The sequence below is a fragment of the Mirounga leonina genome, unplaced genomic scaffold, assembly GCF_011800145.1.
Source record: "Mirounga leonina isolate KUSES-001 unplaced genomic scaffold, KU_Mleo_1.0 Mir_168, whole genome shotgun sequence".
NCBI classification, from domain to species: domain Eukaryota; kingdom Metazoa; phylum Chordata; class Mammalia; order Carnivora; family Phocidae; genus Mirounga; species Mirounga leonina.
This window is the reverse complement of record NW_023270426.1, coordinates 46,411,488-46,435,885: the sequence shown is the minus strand read 5'-3', so window position 1 is coordinate 46,435,885 and position 24,398 is coordinate 46,411,488. Positions and strand designations below refer to the sequence as shown.

Here is a 24,398-nt window from a genome sequence, read left to right as displayed (position 1 = left end):
CAATATTTAAAAAGATGTATTTTATTTAAAAACAGGATACGAAATCTTACTGTCCATGATTTCAAGATCAAGTTGATTGTAGTACAGATTGCTGTGGGCTTTGTTCCCTTCTATTTTCTTCTTTGTTTAGGCTCATTCTTTTGTTTCATACTCAGTAGTTACAATATCCAGTAAAGAGAGGTTCTGCAGCTATTCCCCGTCTGTAGAACAGATAAAGTATGAACGATTGATGTAATTCAACTCCATCATAAAGAACTCAGTTTAAGTCAAAAATGAATGAAAAAAAGACTGTTACAGTGGTTCAAGATGGATTTAAAAGTTCAAATATCTGTTATCAGTGATTTAATTAGGGGCTATACATTTCTATTTATAGAAAAAAAAGGTAAAGATCACCCCCGCCTTTGTGTCGTAGCTTTTGTCGTAGCTTTAAAAATGTCTTACCTGACCATTCTGCAGCGGTGAACTGTTAGTCTATTGTAGGCATCCTCTATATCTTTGATGCCCTTGGGACTCCAGAGTCTCTCACCAATGGCACTTGCCCGAGGCCTGAAAATTAAACCACACGTTCATCAAAGCAATTTAAATTCACGTTTAGAAATTTTCCCAAGCATAGATATTTAAGTAGTGTTTCCCTACTTGGAGGGAGAAGGAAAAATAAGGGACTTTAATTTTTAATTCAAATGTTACTTAAATTCCATACCATAATCTTGGAGTGAGATTAGTTGCATCCACGTATTCTCCCCATAGACACGCTTCTCCACCAATAACAAGTTTTTTCTGTTCTTGCGAACCTACATTAAAATCATTGAATTGATGTAAATCAAGTAGTTGCTCAAAGCTTTTACATGAAGGCAATTATTGACACCAAAAAAGGGTAGCAAACTTTATTCCCACAGGTGCTTGTTAGCATATTTTGACTTTCAATTTTACAAAAACTTATTTGGGTTCCAGAACCATTTTTCCCTAGTGACTGTCACTTTAACAGTAATTAGGACTTTCTAATACTTTGTCAAGAAAGTGATGTCAATTCCTAATAGGTCTATAGTTTTGAAATACATTTTAACACTAACATCCTTTTTCTTGAAGGAAATTGTGAAATGTTCTTAAGGAAGAGGGTCTGAGCCCAAAGCTCCACCATTCTCCAACAGCCTGAAATCCATGGAACTGGAGTATAGACTTCCTTGCGTCTTACAGTGGAAAGGCCCATCAAAAGAGGATATGATACAAGGTTAATGCAGTCAAGGGGCTTTAAAATGTAGAGTGTTATAGGGGCACCTAGGTGGCTCAGGTCAGGATCCCAGGGTCCTGGGATCGAGCCCCGCATTGGGCTCCGCGGGAAGCCTACTCTCCCTCTCCTGCTCGTGTTCCTTCTCTTGCTGTGTCTCTGTCAAATAAATAAATAAAATCTTAAAACTAGATTTCTTTAGGGTTTTTTTTTTTTTGTCTTTCACAAAGTTTAAAATGTACTGGGGCCTTTTCTTTTTTTAAGTAAACAAATAGTTTTCTTCCCTATCTCCCACCGGGATATTACTGACTATATACTAACGAATCAATGTAATGATGGGTGCTTCACTTACCATCAAAATCAAGAGGGTCCACTGTATAGTACTTTCTCCAATCTTGTCCGTAACTAATCCAATCTAAGTACCAAGGAGCAGAAAGGATCACAGGGAAGCCAGCTGCTGTGACCTGAGTTTGTTCTTCATTATACTTTTCATTTTTCCATACTTGAACAACCGTGCCTGGCTGAAGCTATGTATGATGAGGTCCAACAATTAAAAATGAAATTTAAAAAGTCATTGTAGCTAGGAACATGACTTCCGAAGATTCTTGAAAAAACACACATTTTCCCCTTCAGAGTTAGTACTAAGTGTTACTGGTTGTAGGGCCTTAAAATTAGAAGTTTCATCAACCTTAAGGTTGGATATTTAACTTCTGCCTATATACAACACCATATATTGGGATAATGAACTAAGGCTTTATTCCCATTTGTACCACACTACTGTTGTTCTTGCTTTGGAACTTTGAGGATGTCACTAACCCTTCTGGAAAGATACTACTAGTAGCTGGATTTGAAACTGTCAGTTACCTGAGGGGAAAAAAAAAGCATATACATTGACAGTTTAAAACTACCTTTGTAGCAATAAAGACTCATTCATTCTTGTTTGTTCTGCCCTTACAAAAAAAGAACTTCAGAGTACTCTGATATGTGACAAATAGTGGTGGTGGGAAGGAGGTGGTACTAGTCTCAGTCTACAGCTACTGCCTAATCAAAGTTTAAACTCAAAGGTAAGCTAATTCCCCATCATGCTGGCAACAACTTTATTAGGGTTCCTTCTTTCCAAGATGTTAAAAGAGTTAAGTCTCTCATATCAGAATCAAAGGCAGTCTTCATACTTCTTACCTTCGCGTGATCATCAAAAACCTCTTGCCAGACTATGGCTCCCTTGTTGATAGTTGAAACAATACCCAAAAGCCTACCGTTGGGGGGGGAAAAAAGTTTATTTCAGAGCACAAGCTTAACAAGCTTAACAATGTGTTTAATGCATGAACCTCTTCTATAAAGGATTGCAGTGTAGCCCTTCACTACAGCACCGCTTTATAGCAGCACCTGCTACAGTTGGGTCGCGACCCAGTGTGGTTCCTTCTTTCCAGCACATGGCTCAGAATGTCACACAGCAGAGGGGTTTAAAAGTTATTTGCTGAATGAACATGCTAAGCATGTCCCAAAGTGGGGAAGACATGGCAACTCACAGGGTAGTACACAAACCACAATCTCTGGTAATTGCATGGGTATCTTCAAATAAACTGTAATTTAGCCTATAGTGTCAATTACATAGCATTCAACAACTGCTGACAATCAGTCCACAAATACTTCCCGGTAAATGCCAGGTATTCTACAGGATTAGAAAATTAGAATGTACCACACACAAAGCAAAACAAGAAAAGGCTAGATTCTGACCTTCCTTAATTCAAGATTTGGCAAACGACAGCCTACAGCCTGTTTTTGTATGGCTCATTAGCTAAGAATGGTTTTCACACTTGTAAATATTGTTTAAAAAAAAACAAGACTACTATGCAACCAGGGGCCCATGAAGCCTAAAATATTTACTATCTGGCCCTTTAAAGAAAACGTTTACTTATCACTAGTATAGGACAGTGCCATTCAGTCTAAGTCTGCAACGATGGAACAGCCACTAGCCTCATCCAGCTATTGAATACTTGAATGTGGCTGATGTGACAAACTGAATTGACAGTTTTCTTCCTTTTAAATACAGCCACATGCAGCTGTGGCTATCATACTGGACGTCACAGATATCAAGTAAAAGAAATGTTCCTGGAGTTGACCAAAGGGAATGAATTTCACAAGCTGGACAGTGATAAAAACTTCACAGAAAAGCCAGGGCTTGGAACTGAATTCTTTGAGCAGGGAGGGCTACCCTTCAACACTTACTGCAAGTCTTAGTCATCATTTCATTGCTTTAAAAAAAGCAGTGGATATTGCTTCCTTTTGATGATTTTTTCACTGACACTTTGTACAACAAAGTGTATAATATCTACACTTTGACAAGGAGTGGAGAGAAAATGAAAAAAACAGTACTAAATAGCTAAACCTTTTAGAAAAGGCACAGATGAAATAAAAATAAAAGTAGGCTTACAGGTAACTTACTTTTGAATATATAAAGATTCTAGTCTTTTAAAATCTTTGCCAAAGCCTTTCCGCTTCATGAAATCTGTGACTTCTGGGTTGGACTCCCTTCAACAAAAACAGTGATTAGAAGTTTGATAAACTCATTGTCTTTAAAGCAGCATATATTCCTAACTTCATTTGTGCAGATTTAAAACTATTAAAGTGTGTAGGGAGAAAATGAGCCTAAAAAACTTTATTATGAGTTCTCCTAGTTTTCCACTGCAAATAATTTTTTCCCAGAAGCTGGTTTCTTCTGAAAATGGCTTTCCCTCTCTCATGCTTCTCTCCTCTAAGGCTACTGGCAGAGGATTTTTATTTGAAAAAACCTCCCCCGCTTAATCACTGCCTTTTCCCTAAAGCTGCTCTTGTTCACTGTAGTTTTTTTCAATCTCTACTATCTTCCACATCTTGATTCTCCTTCCTAAAAGCTTGTACTCTCGAGTTCTGTTGCTAACTTAAAACCTTGCCAAGCAGACATCTTTCCCCCAGTCTTCCCTTTTCACGTGGAGACCTCTAATACCTCCTTCAAATGCAATGGTTAAAAAATAAGGATTTTAAAGAACTGTCATACCAACATGTAAATTCCACTTCATCTCCTCCCAAGTGAACGAAGTGATCTGGAAACACGGTACTAACTTCTTTGAAAAACTGAGACAGGAAGCAGTAAGTTGAATTCAGAATAGGGTTTATAGGTCCAAAGGTCCCAGACTGCTTAGGTCCATTGTAACATGGAGTCAGGAGGTTTTTCTGACCTGGAAGAAGTATTTTAATCACAAAGACAGATGTGGATTTGCATGTGATTATACTTTCTTTTGTTGAAGCTGTAAGATAATTTATATAGAAAAAACTAAGCACATTTACTAAGAGTCACTATGGTAACTTCTTCCAAATCAGATAAGGAATTGTTTCTTGAATCCTATCCCCTATACCTCTTTTTTCCCTTTCCTCTACTCTATTTTTTCTACTTCAAATATCTCAAATATTAGTAACTCCCAAATCTTCAGCTCACCCAGACCATTTTTCTTGATCTTCAATCCATATTCGATTCCCTGTTCAACACAATTAGATATTCCAGGGCACTTCAAATACCATCTAACAAAAACCAAATTCTCTGTTCAGTAGAAGTTCCTTCAGTAGCGCCTCCTGATTACTGTTTTCTGGTAAGGGTGCTACTGTTCTCCTCCTCTGTAACTTTTCCTTCTTCTCCCACAGTTGATCAGTTGCCAAGTTCTCTGGATCCTATATCCAGAATGTCTCTCAGTTCTGTACATTGTTTTCCATTATCACCATTCTGGTCTAGGACTTCAGTTTCCTTCCCCTTCCAATCTGTCATCGCTTCCTCACATAGGTTTTCCTGAAGCGTGGTCCCCATCATGTGATGCTTCTTCCCGGTAACTTTCAGTGGTTTCCATGTGTCCCGATGGAGCCCACATCGCTCACCCAAGGCCCTTTACATTGTACTTCAGCACATTCCCCAACATTGTCCAAGTCTACCCTGGTCATACTGGACAACTATAAATGCCAGCTGCTGTGCTGTGTGCTTCACATTCATTACTTAACCAACAAGACAATTACATGATAGTTACTACATTGTAGAGACGGGGAAACTGAGATGAGCCATTCCGTAACTTGTTCAAGGCCACTCAGTTTATAAAAGGCAGAAACAAGCTTCAAACCCAGGCAGTGCGGCTCCACGGCCAGTTCTGAAGCAGCTCGTAGTGCTTACCGCCCTTTGCTGCGCTCCACTCCCAGCCGATGCCGTGCCTGTTACTCCCTTTACCGGTTTCATCTCTCAAAAGCGTTTTAAGTGTTCTTCTCATCCACGAAACCATTTCTTAAATTGACTTAGCAAGCTCTACTTGTAATTTTTCTTTTAGCCCTTGTTTTTATACTTTGGGCAGTGCCTAGCATAGTAACTTGCTCACAATAATGGACTCAGTTCCACCTGTCAATAGTGCTGCCTCCGTGCAAACCACGACTAAGAACAAAATGAATAAACACCTGATCATAAAAGATGGACGAACTCAGGTACTCACTCTTTGCAACTTAAAAAAGACACTCCTTACCTTTTCCCCAAGACTGTGTATGTCCAGGACTATCAAATTCTGGTATGACTCGAATCCCTCGTAATCGGGCATATTCTATCACCGTACGGACATCATTTGGTGTATACACATGAGACAAAGAATAGCTTCCCTATAAAAGCCATATTTATTAAAAAGTTTGGCATGTATTTGTCTAGGACACTGTTAACAGTTCTGTTTGTAAACTGGTAATGCAGAGATGATTTTTCTAGTATCACAATGTATTAAAATAGGCCTATGTGATGTTGGAGGACTTTTTTTTTTTAATTTTTCTTAATCTCCACATTTTTATTCATTCATTCATTCATTCCTTAGTAAGCTCTGCACCCTATGTGGGGCTCGAACTCACAACCCCAAGATCACAAGTCACATGCTCTACTCACTGAGCCAGCACGACGTCCCCGGAGGACTCGCTTAAAATTATTTGTTTACCATAATCTTCTTAGTAAGCTCTCAGCACATTGTGGGTTAATTCCTGATTTACAAATAGATCTATCTCAACTAGCTCCTCTTGTTTCAGGAACATCTACCATCATGTAACCATACAACAAAATAGAAGTAAAATGTTTGACTCCAAAGTCAAGCCTGTGAAAACTCTGAGTACATTGTTCTTGTCAGTTTTAGAATAAAAATTCACATGCTATTACAAAACTGAGCTGTCGCCTTTCAAAGTCATTTTAATCACTATCAGCATTAAAAATATCCCCAGACATGCTGTGATAAGTGATTTGTTTTCTGGGTTTTTTTTTTTTTTTTTTTTTTTTTAAGATTACCCTCAATCCCTTTATAGGTCACTTGAAAAATTAGTATGGGTTGTAACTAAAGATAAAGGTCAATTAAAGGTGTTACTGTAGCATATTTCTCAAGGTATAAATAAATATTACATATAAGCTATATCTAAATTTATATATAAATATAAATGCTCAATTCCTAAAAAGTTTGGTCCCGTGACCCCCATCAAATTTATATCTAAGCAAGATCAGACCTAACTACTCAATTATAATCAATATAGGAGACAAAAGAACATATTAATGGACAGTATGGGGATGCAAACAGCAAAACCCAGGCTTTGGGAACTAGAAAAATGATTTAGTTTTAACAAAAACAAATTACCAAAAAAAACCCAAAAAGGTAAATGGGCAGGGATGATCACCTATATATCGAAAGACAATGGATATACTAACTGACCACTATGTATGGAACTCATTTGTATCCCATTGCAGGTAAGATTTTTTTCATTAAGAAAAGGTAAAGGCACTTGGCGAAATTTAAGTAATGATTGGCTAGCTGGATTGTTAATTTTTCAGCTGCAATAACATGGGGAGTTTTTTTTGTTTTTAACAAAAAAAGATCTTTTTACAAATGAGATATGCTGTCAGGGATTTTTGTGAAAAATAATGGTGGCAAGGGAGGGTGAGCATAGGTGGTACAAGACTGGCCAAGTACTGAAGCTGGGTGGCAAGGACATGGAACATTATACTACTTCTGCGTATGTTTGAGATTTTGTGTAATAAAAAGTAAAGCAAAAGCAAACAAAAACAGAGGGGTGTCGCTAACATTTCAACCTGTACTACGTCATAACATTGGAGAAAGCTGGAGATTGTGGACAGAGGACTAAATTTAGAGTCCTGGTTTTGTCCCTTCCTAACTGCAACTTTGGATGAGGAGGTCAGTAACTGTCTCTGTATTTACAGGGGGATTAAACGAGATGACATGAGGCTTGCTTCCACCTCCGCTGTTCCATAATACAGTTAATCTGAACACTTCTGAGACAGCCATTTACTTTTTAAGGAGCTCTCATCTCTAAAATTCTCTATGTAGTTTTTCAGAGAAAAAGTCATTTATAGAATCCAACACAATTCCAGGCTACATGATAAAAATACTCAACCTTTTAGGAGGTATGAGTGCTTCAGGTCTCCTATATTCATTAAAGTTTTTAAAATTTTATTTGTGTAACTACCAGAGATTATTTATATTTACAATAACTTAATTATAAAAAGTTTTTATGGATCTAAATTGCTAAGCCACAGCTTATTAAAATAAGTTTTTAAACCACAAACATATAACTTTTATACTTTAATTCTATCCAGAAGAAACATTTAAGCTAAAAACTTCTAAAGAAACCATACATTCTTAAAGACCGACCACAGTAACATCAGTTACTCACTTTGTTGCTTAATTCGGGAAAAGCAACGCTCTGGTAAGGGAAAGACTGGTCATCAACTATGTGCCAGTGGAGAACATTAAACTTATTAAAAGCCATGGCATCCTGCAAGCAGACATGTTAAAAAATCATATATTATACACAGATGTAATACATACACAATCCAATTTATCTATATTCAGGATCATTTCCAACATGTCTACTTCCTTTTAAATTTCTTTGTCAGCAAAGCAAGAATGCGAAAGAAGTATAAATTATTTATCTTATATACTTCATGTGGCATGTCCCTTTTTAAAAAGCCTATTCAGCATTTGTATTTATTCTAAACAAGGAGCTAGAACTTTGTTCTATGAGAAGGTAGCAATCTTCTAAATTCCAAGTATTTAGGAGTTGGCCAAGAATGGAAAATAGTTCTTAGCCGCTATCATGTTTGGGAATAGGGGTATTTAAGTAGCAGGACTTATAATCCCCACAGAAAAAGTCATTTACAGAATTCAACACAATTTTGAGATCTGAGTGCCATCCCTTCCTTTAGAAATGAAAGAAACCTGGTAAAAATGCAGTATTCTCAGAAATTCTCAGGGAAATCGGTATCAATTTTATGTATATTCTGGAGGAATAAACAAGATCTATATGAAATATAAGCAGATTATTTGAAAAAGATAAAAGAAACAGTAAGAGGCGGAGATTGGTTTGCCCTACCAGAGAATTCAAGCTTAAAGAAGCCGCCTTTCTCCTCCACCAGGACTGAAAGGATTTGCTGATTCATTTAAGGGCATTATGCGAAGAAGGTTTTTTTAGTGGATAACGGCAAGATTTTTACCATCAGAGGAGGGAGTTCCTCAGTCAAGACCAGGGGCTTGCAAACCTGTCTCATAAAGGGCCCCGAAGTGAGTATCTTGGTTTTGTGAGTTAACCCGGGTTCCGTCACCATCGGTCCCGCCGATGGAGGATGGAGAGCCACACACAGTGTAAACAAACGCACGCGGCTGTATTCCAGGACAGCTTCATTAGCAAAGACCGGTGACAAACTGCATTTGGTTCTTGGGCTCTAGTGTGCCAACCCCTGATACTGATAAGAGACAGAATTAGATAAAGATGTGGGGGGCAGGTAGAAGACAGGGTAGGAAGATCCCAAGTTCACCTGGTCCCACTGACACACCAAGATAAAGTTACATGTGGACAACTAACACTGAAGGCTGGCAGAACTGACCTTCCACGGTCAATCATAGAGAGAAGGCCACATTGAAACAGAGCAGTGGAGATCTGGTTAGGAACTAAAGCCTTGGCAAGACCTAACCGCAAGCAGGGGGGATTCAGACGCACAGAGAAGTAGACCCCACACCAGGGACCCCAGATACTGGGGATCTGCACTGGGAGGATGAGTCTCTATTAACATCTGGCTTTGAAAACCAGTGGGACTTTCTAAAAATCATTGGGCTTAACTCCAAGAGCCAGAGAGCAATAGGGAACTAAGTCTCTGCCCTTAAAAAGCAAGAATAACTAACCACCAGGGGCACCCGAGTGGCTCAGTCGTTAAGCGTCTGCCTTAGGCTCAGGTCATGATCCCAGGGTCCTAGGATCAAGCCCCGCACCCGGCTCCCTCCTTCTCCCTCTCCCTCTGTCTGCTGCTACCCCTGCTTGTGCTCTCTTGCTGTCAAATAAATAAAATCTTTAAAAAAATAAATAAGGGCGCCTGGGTGGCTCAGATGGTTAAGCGTCTGCCTTCGGCTCAGGTCATGATCTCAGGGTCCTGGGATCGAGTCCCGCATCAGGCTCCCTGCTCCTTGGGAGCCTGCTTCTCCCTCTGCCTTTCTCTCTCGCTCTGTCTCTCATGAATAAAAAAAAAAAAAAAAAATCTTTAAAAAAAATTTTAAAAAAAATTAAATTTAAAAAAATAAAAATAAATAAATAAAATAACCACCAGACACAGCAACAAAGTAGCCGCTTGAAAAAAGCCTGGGGTATACTAAAGGAGATTTATTTACTGATCTCGGTGCACTGGAAGGGCAGGGATCTTTAGGAGGCTTCTCTAAGAATCAAAGTGCTGGCAGGCACCATGTATTTCTCTTCTTCTCCCCCAGCCTAGATAGCTGGACACCTAACGCTTCACCCATCTTGCTAGCACCACATGCCCTGCCCCATTCAGCCCACTAGCCTTGGCAAGTGTCCCTCCCAAGTGACTCCTGCCATGTGGAGAGGAGGAGGAGAACCCCATCTACCAGCACACCTGCAGTGGAGAAATCCAGCAGAGGACATCTGTCACCGTCCTGGCAGTTAACATTACTAGTAATGGAATAAATAAGGCATTGTACCACCTGATATGCATGGAGAAGAACATAGCATCACTTCTGTCTTACGCCTGCCCAAAATTCGTGACCTGAAATCTCATCATTTAGAAAACAGACAGGCTGAGCATATTCTACAAAGTAACTGAGCTATACTCTTCAAAAATGTCATGGTTTTGAAAGACAAGGAAAGATAAATGGTACCAAATTACAGGTAGCTAAAGAGACATGACAAATAAATCTAACATCTGATCCCGGATTGGATGCTGAACTTACAAAGGACCTGATTCGAACAACTGATAAAAGACAAATGAGGACTGTAAAGTAGATGATCCCATGATGTCAATTTCCTGATTTTTGATGGTTATACCGTAGTTATTGAGGTAAGTAGTTTTAGGAAATGAAAATGGAAATAGTAAGGGGCATGGGGCCATCTTATGTGCAACTTGCTTATGGTTTAGGAACACACTTTTATTTTTATTATTTTTTTAAGGTTTTATTTAAGAGACACAGCGAGAGAAGGAACACAAGCAGGGGGAGCAGCAGAGGGAGAAGCAGGCTTCCTGCTGAGCAGGGAGCCCGATATGGGGCTTGATCCCAGGACCCTGGGATCATGACCTGAGCCGAAGGCAGATGCTTACGACTGAGCCACCCAGGTGCCCCTAGGAACACATTTTTAAATAGAGGGGGAGAATAAGGCAAATGTTCAATTTTGAAACTGGGATGTCTGGGTAAACAGTCTATGGGGGTTCTTTGCACTCTTACAGCTTTTCTTTGGGTTGGAAGTTACTTCAAAAGAAAAAGAAAAAACTTCTAAAGTTAGAGAACTTAAAACCATCTGTATAGGCCCAAGAAGATAAACTGATAAATCAAACAGACTGAGAGTTCAGAAAGTGACTCGTGTATTTACAGGGATTTAGTATTTTCTACTCATGGCATTGGGAGCAGTGGGGAAATTACAGATTGCTCAAAAATGATGCTGGGACTACAGGCTAACCATTTGGAAAAAAAATAAAGTATCTGTCATCTAGAACACACTGAAGTAAATTCTAACTGAATCAAGAGTTCAGTAGGAAAAAGAATTTTTTTTTAAAGATTTTATTGAGAGAGAGAGCACGCAAGCACACAACCAGGGGGAGGGCCAGGTAGAAGGAGAAGCAGGCTTCCCACTGAGCAGGGAGCCCAATGCAGGGCTCAATCCCAGAACCCTGGGATCATGACCTGAACCGAAGGCAGACGCTTAACCCACTGAGCCACCTAGGCATCCCTAACATTTTATTTTTTGAAGTAATCTCTACACCCAACGTTGGGGCTTGAACCCAAAACCCTGAGATCAAGAGTCACATGCTCTACCAACTGAGCCAGCCAGATGCCCTGAAAAAGTATATTAAGAGAAAATTTGAGAGGTCTTATTTATATTTATATCCTTGTTCTGGAGTCCTTTCTTAGCTCACTTCCTAAGGCCAAAAATAATAAAGGACTAGATTGAAAGATCTTACACTACATATAAAATGATTTATACTTCTACAAAAAAAGACACTATAGTTTAAAAAACACATCTAGAAAACTTCATAACAATATACAATGGATAAGTATATAAAAAGCAAATACCAAAGTACCACTGACACACATATAAACAAATGTAACACTGAAGAGCTCTTAAGTCAACAAGGAATCAACATTCCAAAAGAAAAAATGGACACTGAAAATAAATTTGTAGCTTACAATATAAAAAAATACAAACGGCCAATAAGTAAAAGAGGCTTGTAGTCACTAAAAAATCACAGAAGTGCAAATTAAAACACGGAGATATACTTTACAACCAGATTAGCAAACAATATGGCAAAAGTGTGCCCCCCCCCCGTTGGCCAAGCATCCACTTGTATGACCCCTCTAAAAGGCAATCTGACAATACATACCAATTTAAGATGTCCCCCAAGATAAAATGTATCCTTAAGCCCAGAAATTGACTTGCAAGAATTTATACTCAGGAAATAATCCTGACAAGTATGCAAATATAAGAATATGTACTCTACAGTACTGTTTGTGATAAATTAACCTGGCTGTCCATCAGCACAAGAACGGTTAAATTCACATCATGGTATATAATATATAATATTCACCTCTTTAAAAAGATGGTACAGACCTTATAATGCTTTCATAAAAAGATGTCCATAAGTTTTTCTGAGGTAGCAAAAGTGCAATTCCATTTAAGTTTTAAGTTTTTAAAAGAGTCACGTCATATGTGTTAATACATTCATTTTTAAGCGAAAGATGAGGTAAATGGGACATAGAAATTCCTATCAACCTTTGGTAAATGCAATTATGGGATTACTACCTATGCACATCTACATCTATGTTCCAACTTTTTACACTAAGCATTTCTTTCTTTTTTTTTTTTTTAAAGATTTTATTTATTTATTTGAGACAGAGAGAATGAGAGAGAGAGAGCATGAGAGGTGGAGGGTCAGAGGGAGAAGCAGACTCCCTGCCGAGCAGGGAGCCCGATGCGGGACTCGATCCCAGGACTCCAGGATCATGACCTGAGCCGAAGGCAGTCTCCTAACCAACTGAGCCACCCAGGTGCCCCGCATTTCTTTCTTTCATAAAGTGGTAATAAGGTCTTTTGGAGAAAAAAATTGACGGCATTAATGCAAATGCAAAAATCACTTTTTAATAAGAGGCTCTGTTCATTAAGGAATCAAGTGAAGGTGCAGAAAAACATACGAGGAAAACCTCCATACCCCTACAAACTGGTAGTGATAGTGGGAATGAACCAATAAAAAGTGGACAGGAAAAAACAGTTCTGTCAACCTCAGCCCCAGCTCCCACCATCTGAAGTCCATATTCCTTTGGAACATTTCCCTAGGGATAAAGCAGCTTCCAGCCTCCTTTCTATGCCACTTTACATAAATTAAATGGAGGTCACAACATTCAAGGACACTAACTTTCTCGGTTGGGGAAACAGACTTTCCAAGGGAGGGAGGAAAGAAAGCTCAGTGCTTTACTATATGACAGACAACCCCCCATGATCCAACTTACACAACCGTGTCAAGAACCCACGTAAACTAACACCACAAAAGGACAAAGCTTCAGCACAGAAAATGGGGAAAATAATCACCTACCAGAGTTTTAAGAATACTCTTAACGGGCAGGAAGTGTCTAGCTGTATCAATTAAAATTCCTCTGTGCGGAAACCTTGGAGAATCAATAATGTTGGACTCATTGATGGTGAACTAGAAAACAAAGTCAAAGTGATTGATTTTTAGAATTTTCTCTTGACTTGAGCTCAGTGAGTACTTGTATCTATGCAAGTGCTGCATAAAAGATTTAGAACAGTGTGAAATTTACATTTACCAGAGAAGCGAAACATTTGTAAAGAACAAACGTTCAAGAAGCAATAAACACCTAAAAACTTTACATTTTTCTTGTAGTAACTCAACAATTTTTAGTAACATAATAATCATACTTACAGTCCCATAAGAATCTTGATAAATTAATTGGCTAAAGGTCTCTAAACCTAGGAAGAATAAAATTTCTAATTTATTGCATGAATTTATATAACAAATTGATAAATAAAAGTATTATGCAAACGTACACCCATGACCAGAAAAGGCAAATAAAACTAAATATAATATTATACCTATAGCCTCTAACATACTTTCTAAAGTCAAAGCTCAGTTTTTAAAAAAAATTCCTGTTGCCATCTCATCAAAATGCTTTATTTACTTCACTGTACCCACACACTGGGTTTTGTTTGAACGATAACATAAAAATGAGTAGTGATTCAATACAACAAAATATTAGTTACTTAATAAATTTATAGCATTATAAAGAAGAATTTTTATGATAAAATATAGTAACTTCAGAAGGTACGTAAAGTTAACAGAGGAAGAAAAAGGTTCAAAACGACCACAAAGCTATAAACAAGAGCCCAAGTTAAGACTTAAAATGTTTTACTCATAGCTGCAAAGACTATCTCCTGAACATTTTTCACTCAAGTGGACTGTTTCCTTAATATACTATAATTACAGGCCAATTCCTCTAACTGCCCTTGACTTTACCATAATTTTTTTCTTAAAAGATTTTTATTTTTAATGGATCTCTATATCCAACATGGGGCTCGAACCCACAACCCCAAAATCAAGAGTCACGTGCTCTACCGACTGAGCCAGCCAGGTACCCCAACTTTACCCTAATTAATCATTCTGGCTGACAGGGAAAATTTTAACCTAATAGTTCAAAATCAGAAAGGAAAGAGGATACATAACTGATACCACAGAAATAAAAAGGATCATCAGAAACAACTATGTACAATTATAAGCCAACAGATTTGACAACCTAGAAGAAATGGATAAAATCCAAGAAACATATATCCTACTAAAACTGAATCATGAAGAAAAAAAAACTGAAAAGACTGCTTACTAGTAAGGAGACTGAATCATTAATCCAAAACCTCTTGACAGACAAAAGTCCAGGACCAGGCTTCAGAGGTGAATTCTACCAAACATTCAAAGAAGAATTAACACCAATTCTTCTCAAACTTTTCCAAAACAAAAACAAAAACAAACAAACCAGAAGAGGAGGCAATACTTCCAAACTCATTTTACAAGGCTGGCATTACCCCGATACCAAAAACAGGTAAGAAAAGAAAAAAGAAAATTATTGGCCAATATCCCTCATGAACATAAATACAAAAATCCTCAACAAAGGGGGGGGGGTGCCTGGGTTAACACTCAACCTGAATCAAATCCAAGTCCACCTTTATTTTTAATTACTGTAACTTTAGTTAGCTCACATTAAAAAAATTATTCTCCTTTTTTTAAACTCTACTATTTGGAAGTCAGTAGAACAGTATCTCATCAAATTAGAGGCAGTAAAAGAAGCTTTTGAACAGGAAAAATAAATGTCCCAATACCTAAACTCCGATCCAACTCTGAAATTCAGAAAAAACTTTTATGGTTTCTCTCTGCCAATGGCCTCCAACCCCTTTAGGTAGGTATATCATTAACACTGTTTCTGTAAACGTGGTTATGTATCTACAGGAATTTAAAATGGTGGAAGGGCACTCTCCCTTTTCCCACCATTGTGGTGCATGTAGTTGACTGCTCCTCAACATGTCTTCTCACCAGACTTTCAGGATCAAGTGATTCCTGGCCAAGAAACCAAAGCAGAATCAACCCATTCCCCAATGGGTTCAGATGAAAACTGGTAATAAAATCAGAAACTACCCCAAGAGGAGACACTGGAGAAGAACCAAGAAGACTGTGTAAGGAGTCACATCTGAGATGACACACAGTTATTTACACTGTATCGAGGTCACTAGCGTCTCACCCTATCAAGCGGAAAACTTCACCACTAGTTGGAGGATATGTTTTATTGGGAAAATATTCTCTTTGTTTCTATGCTTCTGCATTAGTAGGTTCAATAACAGATCTGAGACATTCTGTTTGTAAGTAAACAAATTTTTTAAACAGAGGGGGAGAGATACTTGCTCTTGAAGGTGACAAGAAATGATAGTGAAACAAACTGGAACGAAATGCCCTACTCAGAGCAGGCTGAGCCATTTATAGCTCTGTCAACATTACAGTCCCAAGAGCATGAACAAATTACATTCATATATAAATACGGTAACGCTCAAGCATTTTTCAAAAAGTCAAACGATCTTTCTCCCATGCTCTAAGCATATGTGTATGATGGAAATCATTTTGGAGATACCTGACAAACCATCTGTAAAGGATCTAAGGAAGCGAACTTTTGCTGTGTTTGATTTCCCAAAGCACCAAATGGAAATATTTCTTTACTAGAAAATAACAATCCAACTACATATAACTTACCTCGTAATACTCCCCAAACTCTGTTGGCCTTAAGAAAAGCCACTGGTCCTTCCACAGCTAAAGTATCTGCATTTGAGGGGAAAAAAGTTTGTTAATCCCTCAATGACACACAACGTATTTCTTAAACATATGATTATTTCTGGACCATTCCTTTCTCCTGAGCTCCAGGCTTATTTCTCCAACTCCTCCTGTACATCTCCACAGAGATAACCTGTAACCCCACATGCCCAAAGCTGAGCTCCTCCCGCTTTCCTGCTCCACGCTCTCCGGGCCTGTCCCCCGTGCGCCTCATCTCTGCAGGGCACAGCAGTGCCCTCCAACCAGGAGAGTTGCTCAAGTCAAGAATCTGGGTGTCCTCTCCAAAATTCCTCATTTTCCCCTTCAGGTGTGTTATTCTCTCCACTGCCCCTCAAGAGAGTAGGTTCCTACTTCAGCTAGGATTTTAAATCCAAAGGGCAAACATTCCTCAGTTCCCTAATTCCTTGTGAAGCCTCAAGCAGCATTCAAATCTTCCACTCCACCTAAGGCCAGAGTATGATCTCTACTCTTTCTCTTCTACTTCTGTGCTTCTCTGCTTGCCTTGCACCCACCTTCCCCCACTATCATCCTAAATCTGCCTTAAGATTCACCTCCTAACTCACTTTAGCTAAACTGAGCTTTGTTCCATTCAATAAAAAGTTCATACCCATCTATAACGGGGCTCCAGGTGGCTGCTTCTGGGCAAAGGGGGGATGCTGATCTTCCGATCTTTTAAATCACACTCTGTCTAGGGCTGCACCCAGGGTCATTTTAGACTTTTGGAGAGGTTTAGAGCAGAGACAGCCACAGATCAAGTAAGGCACCAGACAGAACAGGGAGACTGGAAGCTAGTGGGTGTGACAGACGCGGGCTCTGCCGCAGCAAAGACACTCGAGGGCCGCAGGTTAACGACTCGTATCCTATCTGAACCACACCATCGCCCCCCCTCCACCACCGTTGCCCACACTGGCTCCCAATCGCAGGCTGCAGGGAGGGAAAGGAGCTGTATCAACAGCCATGATTCATGTGACACTCTCAGGTGACAGTCTTCTGACGAGGCAGCCCTCTCCATGAGAAGACCACAGTGCTGAGTTAGCGAAAGGCCAGGCTAAGCCAGGGATTGCTGTTTTGAGTACAATCTAATCATGTTTCCTCTCCATCTCTATCAAGTTCTTAGCCACTAGACTCACTGGTTACTGTTACTGTTGAAAAACATTGTTTTTAAAGATTTTATTCACCTATTGGACCTAGCGAGCGAGCGCACAAGCAGGGGGAGCTGCAGGCAGAGGCGCCCTAAAAACATTTTTAAATGCATCATAGTTTTGAGATCTCCCAGAAATAGTTGTAACACAAAGAATCACCTAAACACATTAACATGTTGCATGGACTCGATGCTCATTATCTTCCAGGAGCTGATGATTTTTTTTTTTTTTTTTTAAGATTTTATGTATTTATTTGACAGAGAGAGACACAGCGAGAGAGGGAACACAAGCAGGGGGAGTGGGAGAGGGAGAAGCAGGCTTCCCGCGGAGCAGGGAGCCCCATGCGGGGCTCGATCCCAGGACTCTGGGATCATGACCTGAGCCGAAGGCAGATGCTTAACGACTGAGCCACCCAGGTGCCCCAGCAGCTTATGATCTTAAGGGTTCTGATTCAACTCAATGCAAAACCCACAAAGAGCAGTTAAAAGGAGGTTTTCTTTTCTAAACATATGGACACCTAAGCTGTAAAATTTCAATTTTTATTTCAAAACCACATTATTGGTGTTAACAATGATGACCCTCCCCGATGTGGGATGGGAGTGGTATCTTGGACTTTTCAGTTATCCCTTTCTGCACTTTCTGCACTGTAACTACTTTGTCTTCAAGAGTGTACATACAAATGACATCAATATAGGATACTTTAAAAAAACAGATGGGGTGCTTGGGTGGCTCAGTCAGTTAAGCATCTGCCTCCGGCTCAGGTCATGATCCCGGGGTCCTGGGATCGAGCCCTGCATCGGGCTCCCTGCACCTCGGGCAGCCTGCTTCTCTCTCTGCCTCTTATGAATAAATAAAATCTTTAAAAATAAATAAAAATAAAATTGATAAGGCTAACATCGCCTTTGAGATGCCCACTCAATTCCCTCTATTTTGGTCAGAAAACAACACTTACCAGACCTTCCCCTGGGCATTTACATACACATACTGTAACGAATGTAGTCCTGCTGTGTGTGTGTGTCCCTGTGTGTACTGATATACAAATGATACCCTACTTCTTACACAGCGTTCCCGTGTCCACCTCAGCAGTTTATCTCTGCAAGATCTCCAGGCTGTTCGTTCACTGCCTCTTTATTCTTCGCCGTTGTGTAGTATTCTTCAGTGCAGACTGATAAGACATATGCAGTCATTCTTGTACTGATGAGCATGTGGTTTTGTTTGTAACTCTTCACTATTACAGGCAAGTTGCGTCAAACATCCTTGTTATATGTAATTAATTCTCTACAGTAAGAACTAGTTCATTTCTGGTTCAGAGGGCATATTCTCCCTTTTAATACATAATGCTGTAGCACTTGTCACTTCCTCCGACATTTTCTCACTTTAGAACAGCTGATATCATTTCCAACTGTGTTCATTTTCTCATCATCATCTTCATCAACTAGTTCAAAACTTTAGTTTGTCCTTCAACCAAAAAATTTCACCATCACCTTGTCCTAAGAAGCCTCCTTTTCAGAACAAAGGTTTGCAAAGCCGAATGGATGACAAGCTATATACCTCTCCACTTTCAAAACACGTCCATTTTCTGGAATTTACGATATGTCATCAGTGTTGCTAACAGACAGCAAAGATTCCTTGGCCGGTTAACGACCACTTCCATCTCAAGTGAGACTGCAAAACCTAATTCATGGAGTGTCTGAGTGCTGTCGACTGAAATCACATGTCTGATGGTGGCAGATAATCCTGTTTCTCTTCTAAGAGCAGCCAGAAAATTGAAGAGAAACGAACTTACTTTACAGAGATGTAGGATTAAGAAATCTCATCTATACTCGGAGGATGAAGAGGTGAACCTGTCTGTAGAGTAGTCTGAGGACAAAGGAGTCACTCCCCTCCATCTTTACACCCCGCTCACCCATCTGCTCTCTCTGCACTTATCTAGCACCTACGTCCTCACATTGCTCCCCTTGGTTCCTTGCTGTAATTCCACATTCTTCCCAGTCAGTAGGCCCTACAAAAACGGCCTGCACAATTGTTTCCTTCCAAAACAATCTGGGAAAAGCCCAAACATTTTAGGCAACAAAAATATCATACAGCTAAATGTGACTGTATTGTAAAATGAAATTGCTCCACCCCACTCCCCGTTCTGCATTATCTGTGTGTCAAATTAGATTATGAATAGAGATCATGGATATAAGCATAGATTTATCTTCAAAATAAATTACCTAGATGTCCAAAAATAAGGAATTAGCCAAGTTAAGTTACTGCACTAAGAATGATGTCACAGAAAAATACTTAATGCATGTTTATAATGTTAGGCCAAAAAGCAGAATACAAAAGCCACATGGACAGAATTACCCCATTTTCAGGTCATTTTTATATGTTTATACTTATATCTATGTATAATATTTAAACATATTACTCTACAAAAACAACACATCCGAAATAATAGTGAATATCTGAGTTCTGCGGTTAGGAATGATTTCTTTCCTCCACTTATTGTAAAGACTTTCTACAATGACTATGTATTACTTTTATCATCAGACTTCAATGATAATTTTACAAGTAACACTTAATAACTCACTGACCAAGAACTCAATATAGTTCATGGCACGGAACCTTCTGTGGCACCTAAGTCCCTAACGAGCAGCTCAGAACACGATACACTCACATTGCCCAGGTACTCACAGGATTCGTCCGAAGTGATACTGGGGTAAAGATCACACTCCGATTCAAGGCCAACTGAGACGAGAAGTTGCTTTAGCTCTACTGCATTATTACGTTTAGCAGGGCCGAGCGCTGACTTGCTGAAATCAAAAATACACTCATGGTATCTGTGTGAGAAATAAATGCAAACAAATTTTTAAAGCACTGTAGCCAAATTTTAGATACATACGTGGCAGTGGACACTGCAGCTGACTCCTCCCATCCATGCTACCCAGTATTGGTCCAATTAGAGGCTCTCACCCCAAGCTGCACATTACAATTTCTGGGGGGAGCTTTCTGAAAATACTGATGTCCAGACCATCAGAATTAGAATCTCTGAAAGTGGGATATGGGCATGGGAACTGTAGACGTTACCCCCACACTTCCAAGTGCCTCATATGAAGCTGCTGTTTAGAACCAGTAATCAAACCAGTCATGGTAACCCCATCACTCTTCAGGTATGCAAGCCAATTATAACTAGCAATGGAGGTGGGGCATCAGGGGTGGTGGTGGCAGGAAGTTTCCTACACTAAGTGCGCACCGAGAGTCCCTTTTCTCAGTATGTGATGCTGGACCAGTTGCAGCCATACTAAAGGTGGCAGAGATAGAAAGCAGAGATAAAAAGAGTATGGATTTCCTAATGATACTGTTGAGCCCCTTAGTCAGCTAGAATCCTGACTTTGGATTTCCTCAAGTGTGAGATAATAGGTGTTCTTATTGCTTAAGCATGACGGAGTCAGAGTTCCTCTTATCTTCCAACAAAAGTATCTGAGCTAAGACACCCCCCCCTCCCCAAGAAAGGTCACGGAATTCTCGACAGGGCCTTGAAAATTTACCTTCTGCTGATACCCAAATGCCAGAGAAAGGGGATATTAAAACAGCATTTAGGGCGCCTGGGTGGCTCAGTTGGTTAAGCGACTGCCTTCGGCTCAGGTCATGATCCTGGAGTCCTGGGATCGAGTCCCGCATCGGGCTCCCTGCTCGGCAGGGAGTCTGCTTCTCCCTCTGACCCTCCTCCCTCTCATGCTCTGTCTCTCATTCTCTCTCAAATAAATAAAAATAAAATCTTAAAAAAAAAAAAACCCAGCATTTAAAAGTACTCAAAGACCAGATAAGCTTCAAAGCAGTTAACATTTTGTATATTTGGTAAGCCAGCGATTGTATATGCTACTTATGTGTAAGAACGTCTGGTGTGTTTCCAGAAAAGTAAGGAGCGGTAGGTAAGTTCCAATGAGTTTGGAAGCATGTGCAAGTTAACCAGTGAGAGAGTGGAATGGATGAAGGTGCAGAGAGCCCTCTCCATGGGAAAACCTCGGCAGATGCAGAAGCAAATTAAGATCACTGAATTGTAAACTTAGAAATGGTCAAGATGGTCCATTTTATCTGCTGTGTATTTTAGCACACTTAAATTTTTTAACAAAGGAAATTAAAGTTGCCAGCCGCTCTGAGATCTGAGTTAGGCGCTGGCTTGTCCCAAATACGGAGAACCTTGGTCCTGGATATTAAAACTCTAACAGAAAACTCCAAGGGTTCTAAAGCAGTGGTGTCTAAGGGTTAATTTTGCTTTTCAGGAACTGAGGGAGTGCAGCTATTTGAACATCGAAAACAAACGAGTGACCAGCGTGCGATAGACCTCGTTCTACAAGTTGAGGAGGACTGAACTCTCTGCTTCCAAAACGCATACTATTTCAACGCACGGTTTGCGATATAAGCTGGGCACTGCAAAGACGGGAGACTCTGGTTCCGAACAATCTAGGGCCTACACTGTGTGTGCTCCCGACTACCTAGGCCCTTTGGAATATCCCCACCATCTCTACATTCTGCCAACCACATTGCACTTTTACTCTGAAATAGAGACTGACCCTCCTGAGTTCCGAGAACGCTCACCTGAATGCCTTCAAGTCTTAGCCATAAGGGCTAGTGTTTTATAACCTGCTTCCTAACAATGTAGGGTATAATTAACAACAGCTGCCTCACACACCGGACATGAATTAGTTAGGCCAACTCCAGATAATCACCTGCACTGCCTCGAAATGCCCAGCCTTGTTTTTAAACCATCTCACAGCTGACTCAAGTCCTGGTTATACAACCATCGTCAACGTGTCTTCCGTGCTTTCTTGCCACGCTCCTACTAGTCACTTCAAGCATATTACCAAATCCTTTTCTACTAACAGTATGGCACAGAAGGAAAATACAGTTTTACAAACTGAGTCCCAAAGCAAACATGGTAAGCATGTTTGCTTCTTAAAAGATTTCCTAGCCATGATCTTCCTTTAAGATGACCTTCACGTACGTCTTCCTCCCCAATATCCCCAATATCCCAAGGCAAACAACCACCTTGGCTTTACTCCTTCACACTGACTCTAGCCATTCTGACCGGTTTAGCAGACTTAGTACCAAAGGCTCATTAGAGTATGCATCTAAAATGAGGGTCACAGGGGCGCCTGGGTGGCTCAGTCGTTAGGCGTCTGCCTTCGGCTCAGGTCATGATCCCAGGGTCCTGGGATCAAGCCCCTCATCCGGCTCCTTGCTCATCTGGGAGTCTGCTTTTCCCTCTGCCTCTCCCCCTGCCCCCACTCATGCTCCCGTGCTCTCTCTCTCTCCCAAATAAATATATAAAATCTTTTTTAAAAAGATGACAACTAATAATATGGGCTATTAACCTATTAAGAAATGACTCACTGGGGGCCTGGGTGGCTCAGTCGTTAGGTGTCTGCCTTCGGCTCAGGTCATGATCCCAGGGTCCTGGGATCGAGCCCCGCATGGGGCTCCCTGCTCCGCGGGAAGCCTGCTTCTCCCTCTCCCACTCCCCCTGCTTGTGTTCCCTCTCTCGCTGTGTCTCTCTCCGTCAAATAAATAAAATCTTAAAAAAATACAATAAAAAAATAAAATAAAATGAGGGTCACAATATCCACTTAGCTGTAGAAGAGTGAAGAAAAAGAAGCCACCCAGGGCCGCTTTAGTGTGAGCTTATGCTCCAGGGCTATCTGGGGCCAGCAGGTGTTAAGCTAGTTTTGCATTTTTTTCCCCACCAGGTGTCTGCTGTCCTGCAGGCAAAATTAAGCTACGATGCCCACTGGAAACAGACAAACATCCGGGGGAATAAAGTGGCAGGGCAGCTAGCACCAAATGACACTCCTCTCCTGCACTACCAAGCCTTCAGGAGCGTCCAGCCTACACGGGTCTCACAGCGAGGCGACACCGCGGGCACGCCGAAACACCTTCCCAAGAGCAATCCGTCTCGTATTTGGTGGGGTCAGCAGAGCCAGGCTGTGGGCCGCCTCGTTACACAATTCACCCTGTCGGTGGCCAAAGGGGTTCCAGACATGGAAATGTGGGGTGCTCCAGAACTAAACAGGATGCTGCGAGAGCAAGCACATGACCAGCCTGCCGGGAAATGCAAAGCAGATACTGCGGTGCACGGATCACATCTTAAGCAATTAGATGAAAACATCCAACATTTCGTATGAAACAGATTTTGGGAGTTTGGGGCAATGCTCCAACCTGAGGACCTTCTGCTTTCTGACCTGTTACCAGATTTGGCCAGTGCGGTGGGGAGGTGGCCTACAAATGGCAACCCTGGGAATCCTGGTCCCAAGCTTTAAGCACTCATCTTTTCCCTAGAATTCCCTTCAAAAAAGAAGCTGCTACCCCCCCCATCCGCCCTACTCTCCCCTCCAAGGCGAACATGGCCACGGATTCCGAACAACCTACCCCCTCCCCTCAGTATCCTGCACGCAAACCAGGGTTCTCGAGCGCCCACACTGTCCCTTAGGAGGGAGGAGGGGGAAGGGAAGAGCTGGGGTGTCAGTTCGTGTTTGTCCGAGCCGGCTCTCCCATCCTCTAAACCTGGCCGGGTCGGGGCTGTCTCCTCGTCTGAGCAATGGGGACAAGAGCGCGCGCGCGCCGCTTCGCCCCCCGCGCCCGCACAGCACCCGGGGGTCCGCCCCGCCTCCGCCCGGCCGCGCGCGGGGGGCTCTCACCGCCGGAACGCTTCTTGCAGGAGGGAGCAGGAGGGGCCGGCGGTGGACGAGGGGTCGTAGTAGATGGAGAAGTTCTCGCGGGAGAGGCTCAGCAGGCGCGGAGACGTCTTCACCGAGAGCGGCATAGGCCACAGGGTCGGGCCCGGCGCGGCGAAGAAGCGCGGGGCCAGCGCCGCCAACAGCGCCAGCAGCGCCGGCAGCCCCAGCCCGCGGTGCTCCATGGCCTCCCGGCTGTTCGGTCGGCCCAGGTCTGCCCCAGCCGCAGCCTCGACACCTGACCTCCCGGCCGACCGCGAGGAGGAAGCGCCGAGCGCGTGGGTGGGGGAGTCAGCTGACAGCGCGCCCAGCCCGAGCCCGCCTCCGGGCCGGTGGGACCGCCCCCGCCGCCCGCCGCCCGCCCCGCCCCCGCCGCCCGCCCCGCCCCCGCCGCCCGC

At 41.5% G+C, this 24,398-nt stretch overlaps 2 protein-coding genes across 7 annotated transcripts in view; one reads left to right on the top strand and one right to left on the bottom strand.

The window, feature by feature from the left end:
- The window catches only part of GFM2 (GTP dependent ribosome recycling factor mitochondrial 2), a 59,556-nt gene extending 58,209 nt beyond the window's left edge, over nt 1-1,347 (top strand). For all 6 annotated transcript variants that reach the window (XM_035014652.1, XM_035014648.1, XM_035014653.1 and 3 more), the window contains one exon: nt 1,087-1,347. The gene's annotated coding sequence lies outside the window, so the exon portion shown is untranslated. The remainder of the gene's footprint in view (nt 1-1,086) is intronic.
- The window catches only part of HEXB (hexosaminidase subunit beta), a 25,464-nt gene continuing 1,067 nt past the window's right edge, over nt 2-24,398 (bottom strand). Inside the window, exons 2-15 of the mRNA XM_035015065.1 lie at nt 23,965-24,295; nt 19,964-20,109; nt 16,065-16,130; nt 13,701-13,747; nt 13,353-13,463; nt 7,943-8,044; nt 5,758-5,887; nt 4,263-4,443; nt 3,671-3,757; nt 2,405-2,477; nt 1,578-1,752; nt 701-791; nt 442-546; nt 2-200 (exon numbers count right to left, since the gene is read on the bottom strand). Coding sequence (XP_034870956.1) covers nt 152-200; nt 442-546; nt 701-791; nt 1,578-1,752; nt 2,405-2,477; nt 3,671-3,757; nt 4,263-4,443; nt 5,758-5,887; nt 7,943-8,044; nt 13,353-13,463; nt 13,701-13,747; nt 16,065-16,130; nt 19,964-20,109; nt 23,965-24,295 — 1,694 coding nt within the window. The 3' untranslated portion in view covers nt 2-151. The remainder of the gene's footprint in view (nt 201-441; nt 547-700; nt 792-1,577; nt 1,753-2,404; nt 2,478-3,670; nt 3,758-4,262; nt 4,444-5,757; nt 5,888-7,942; nt 8,045-13,352; nt 13,464-13,700; nt 13,748-16,064; nt 16,131-19,963; nt 20,110-23,964; nt 24,296-24,398) is intronic.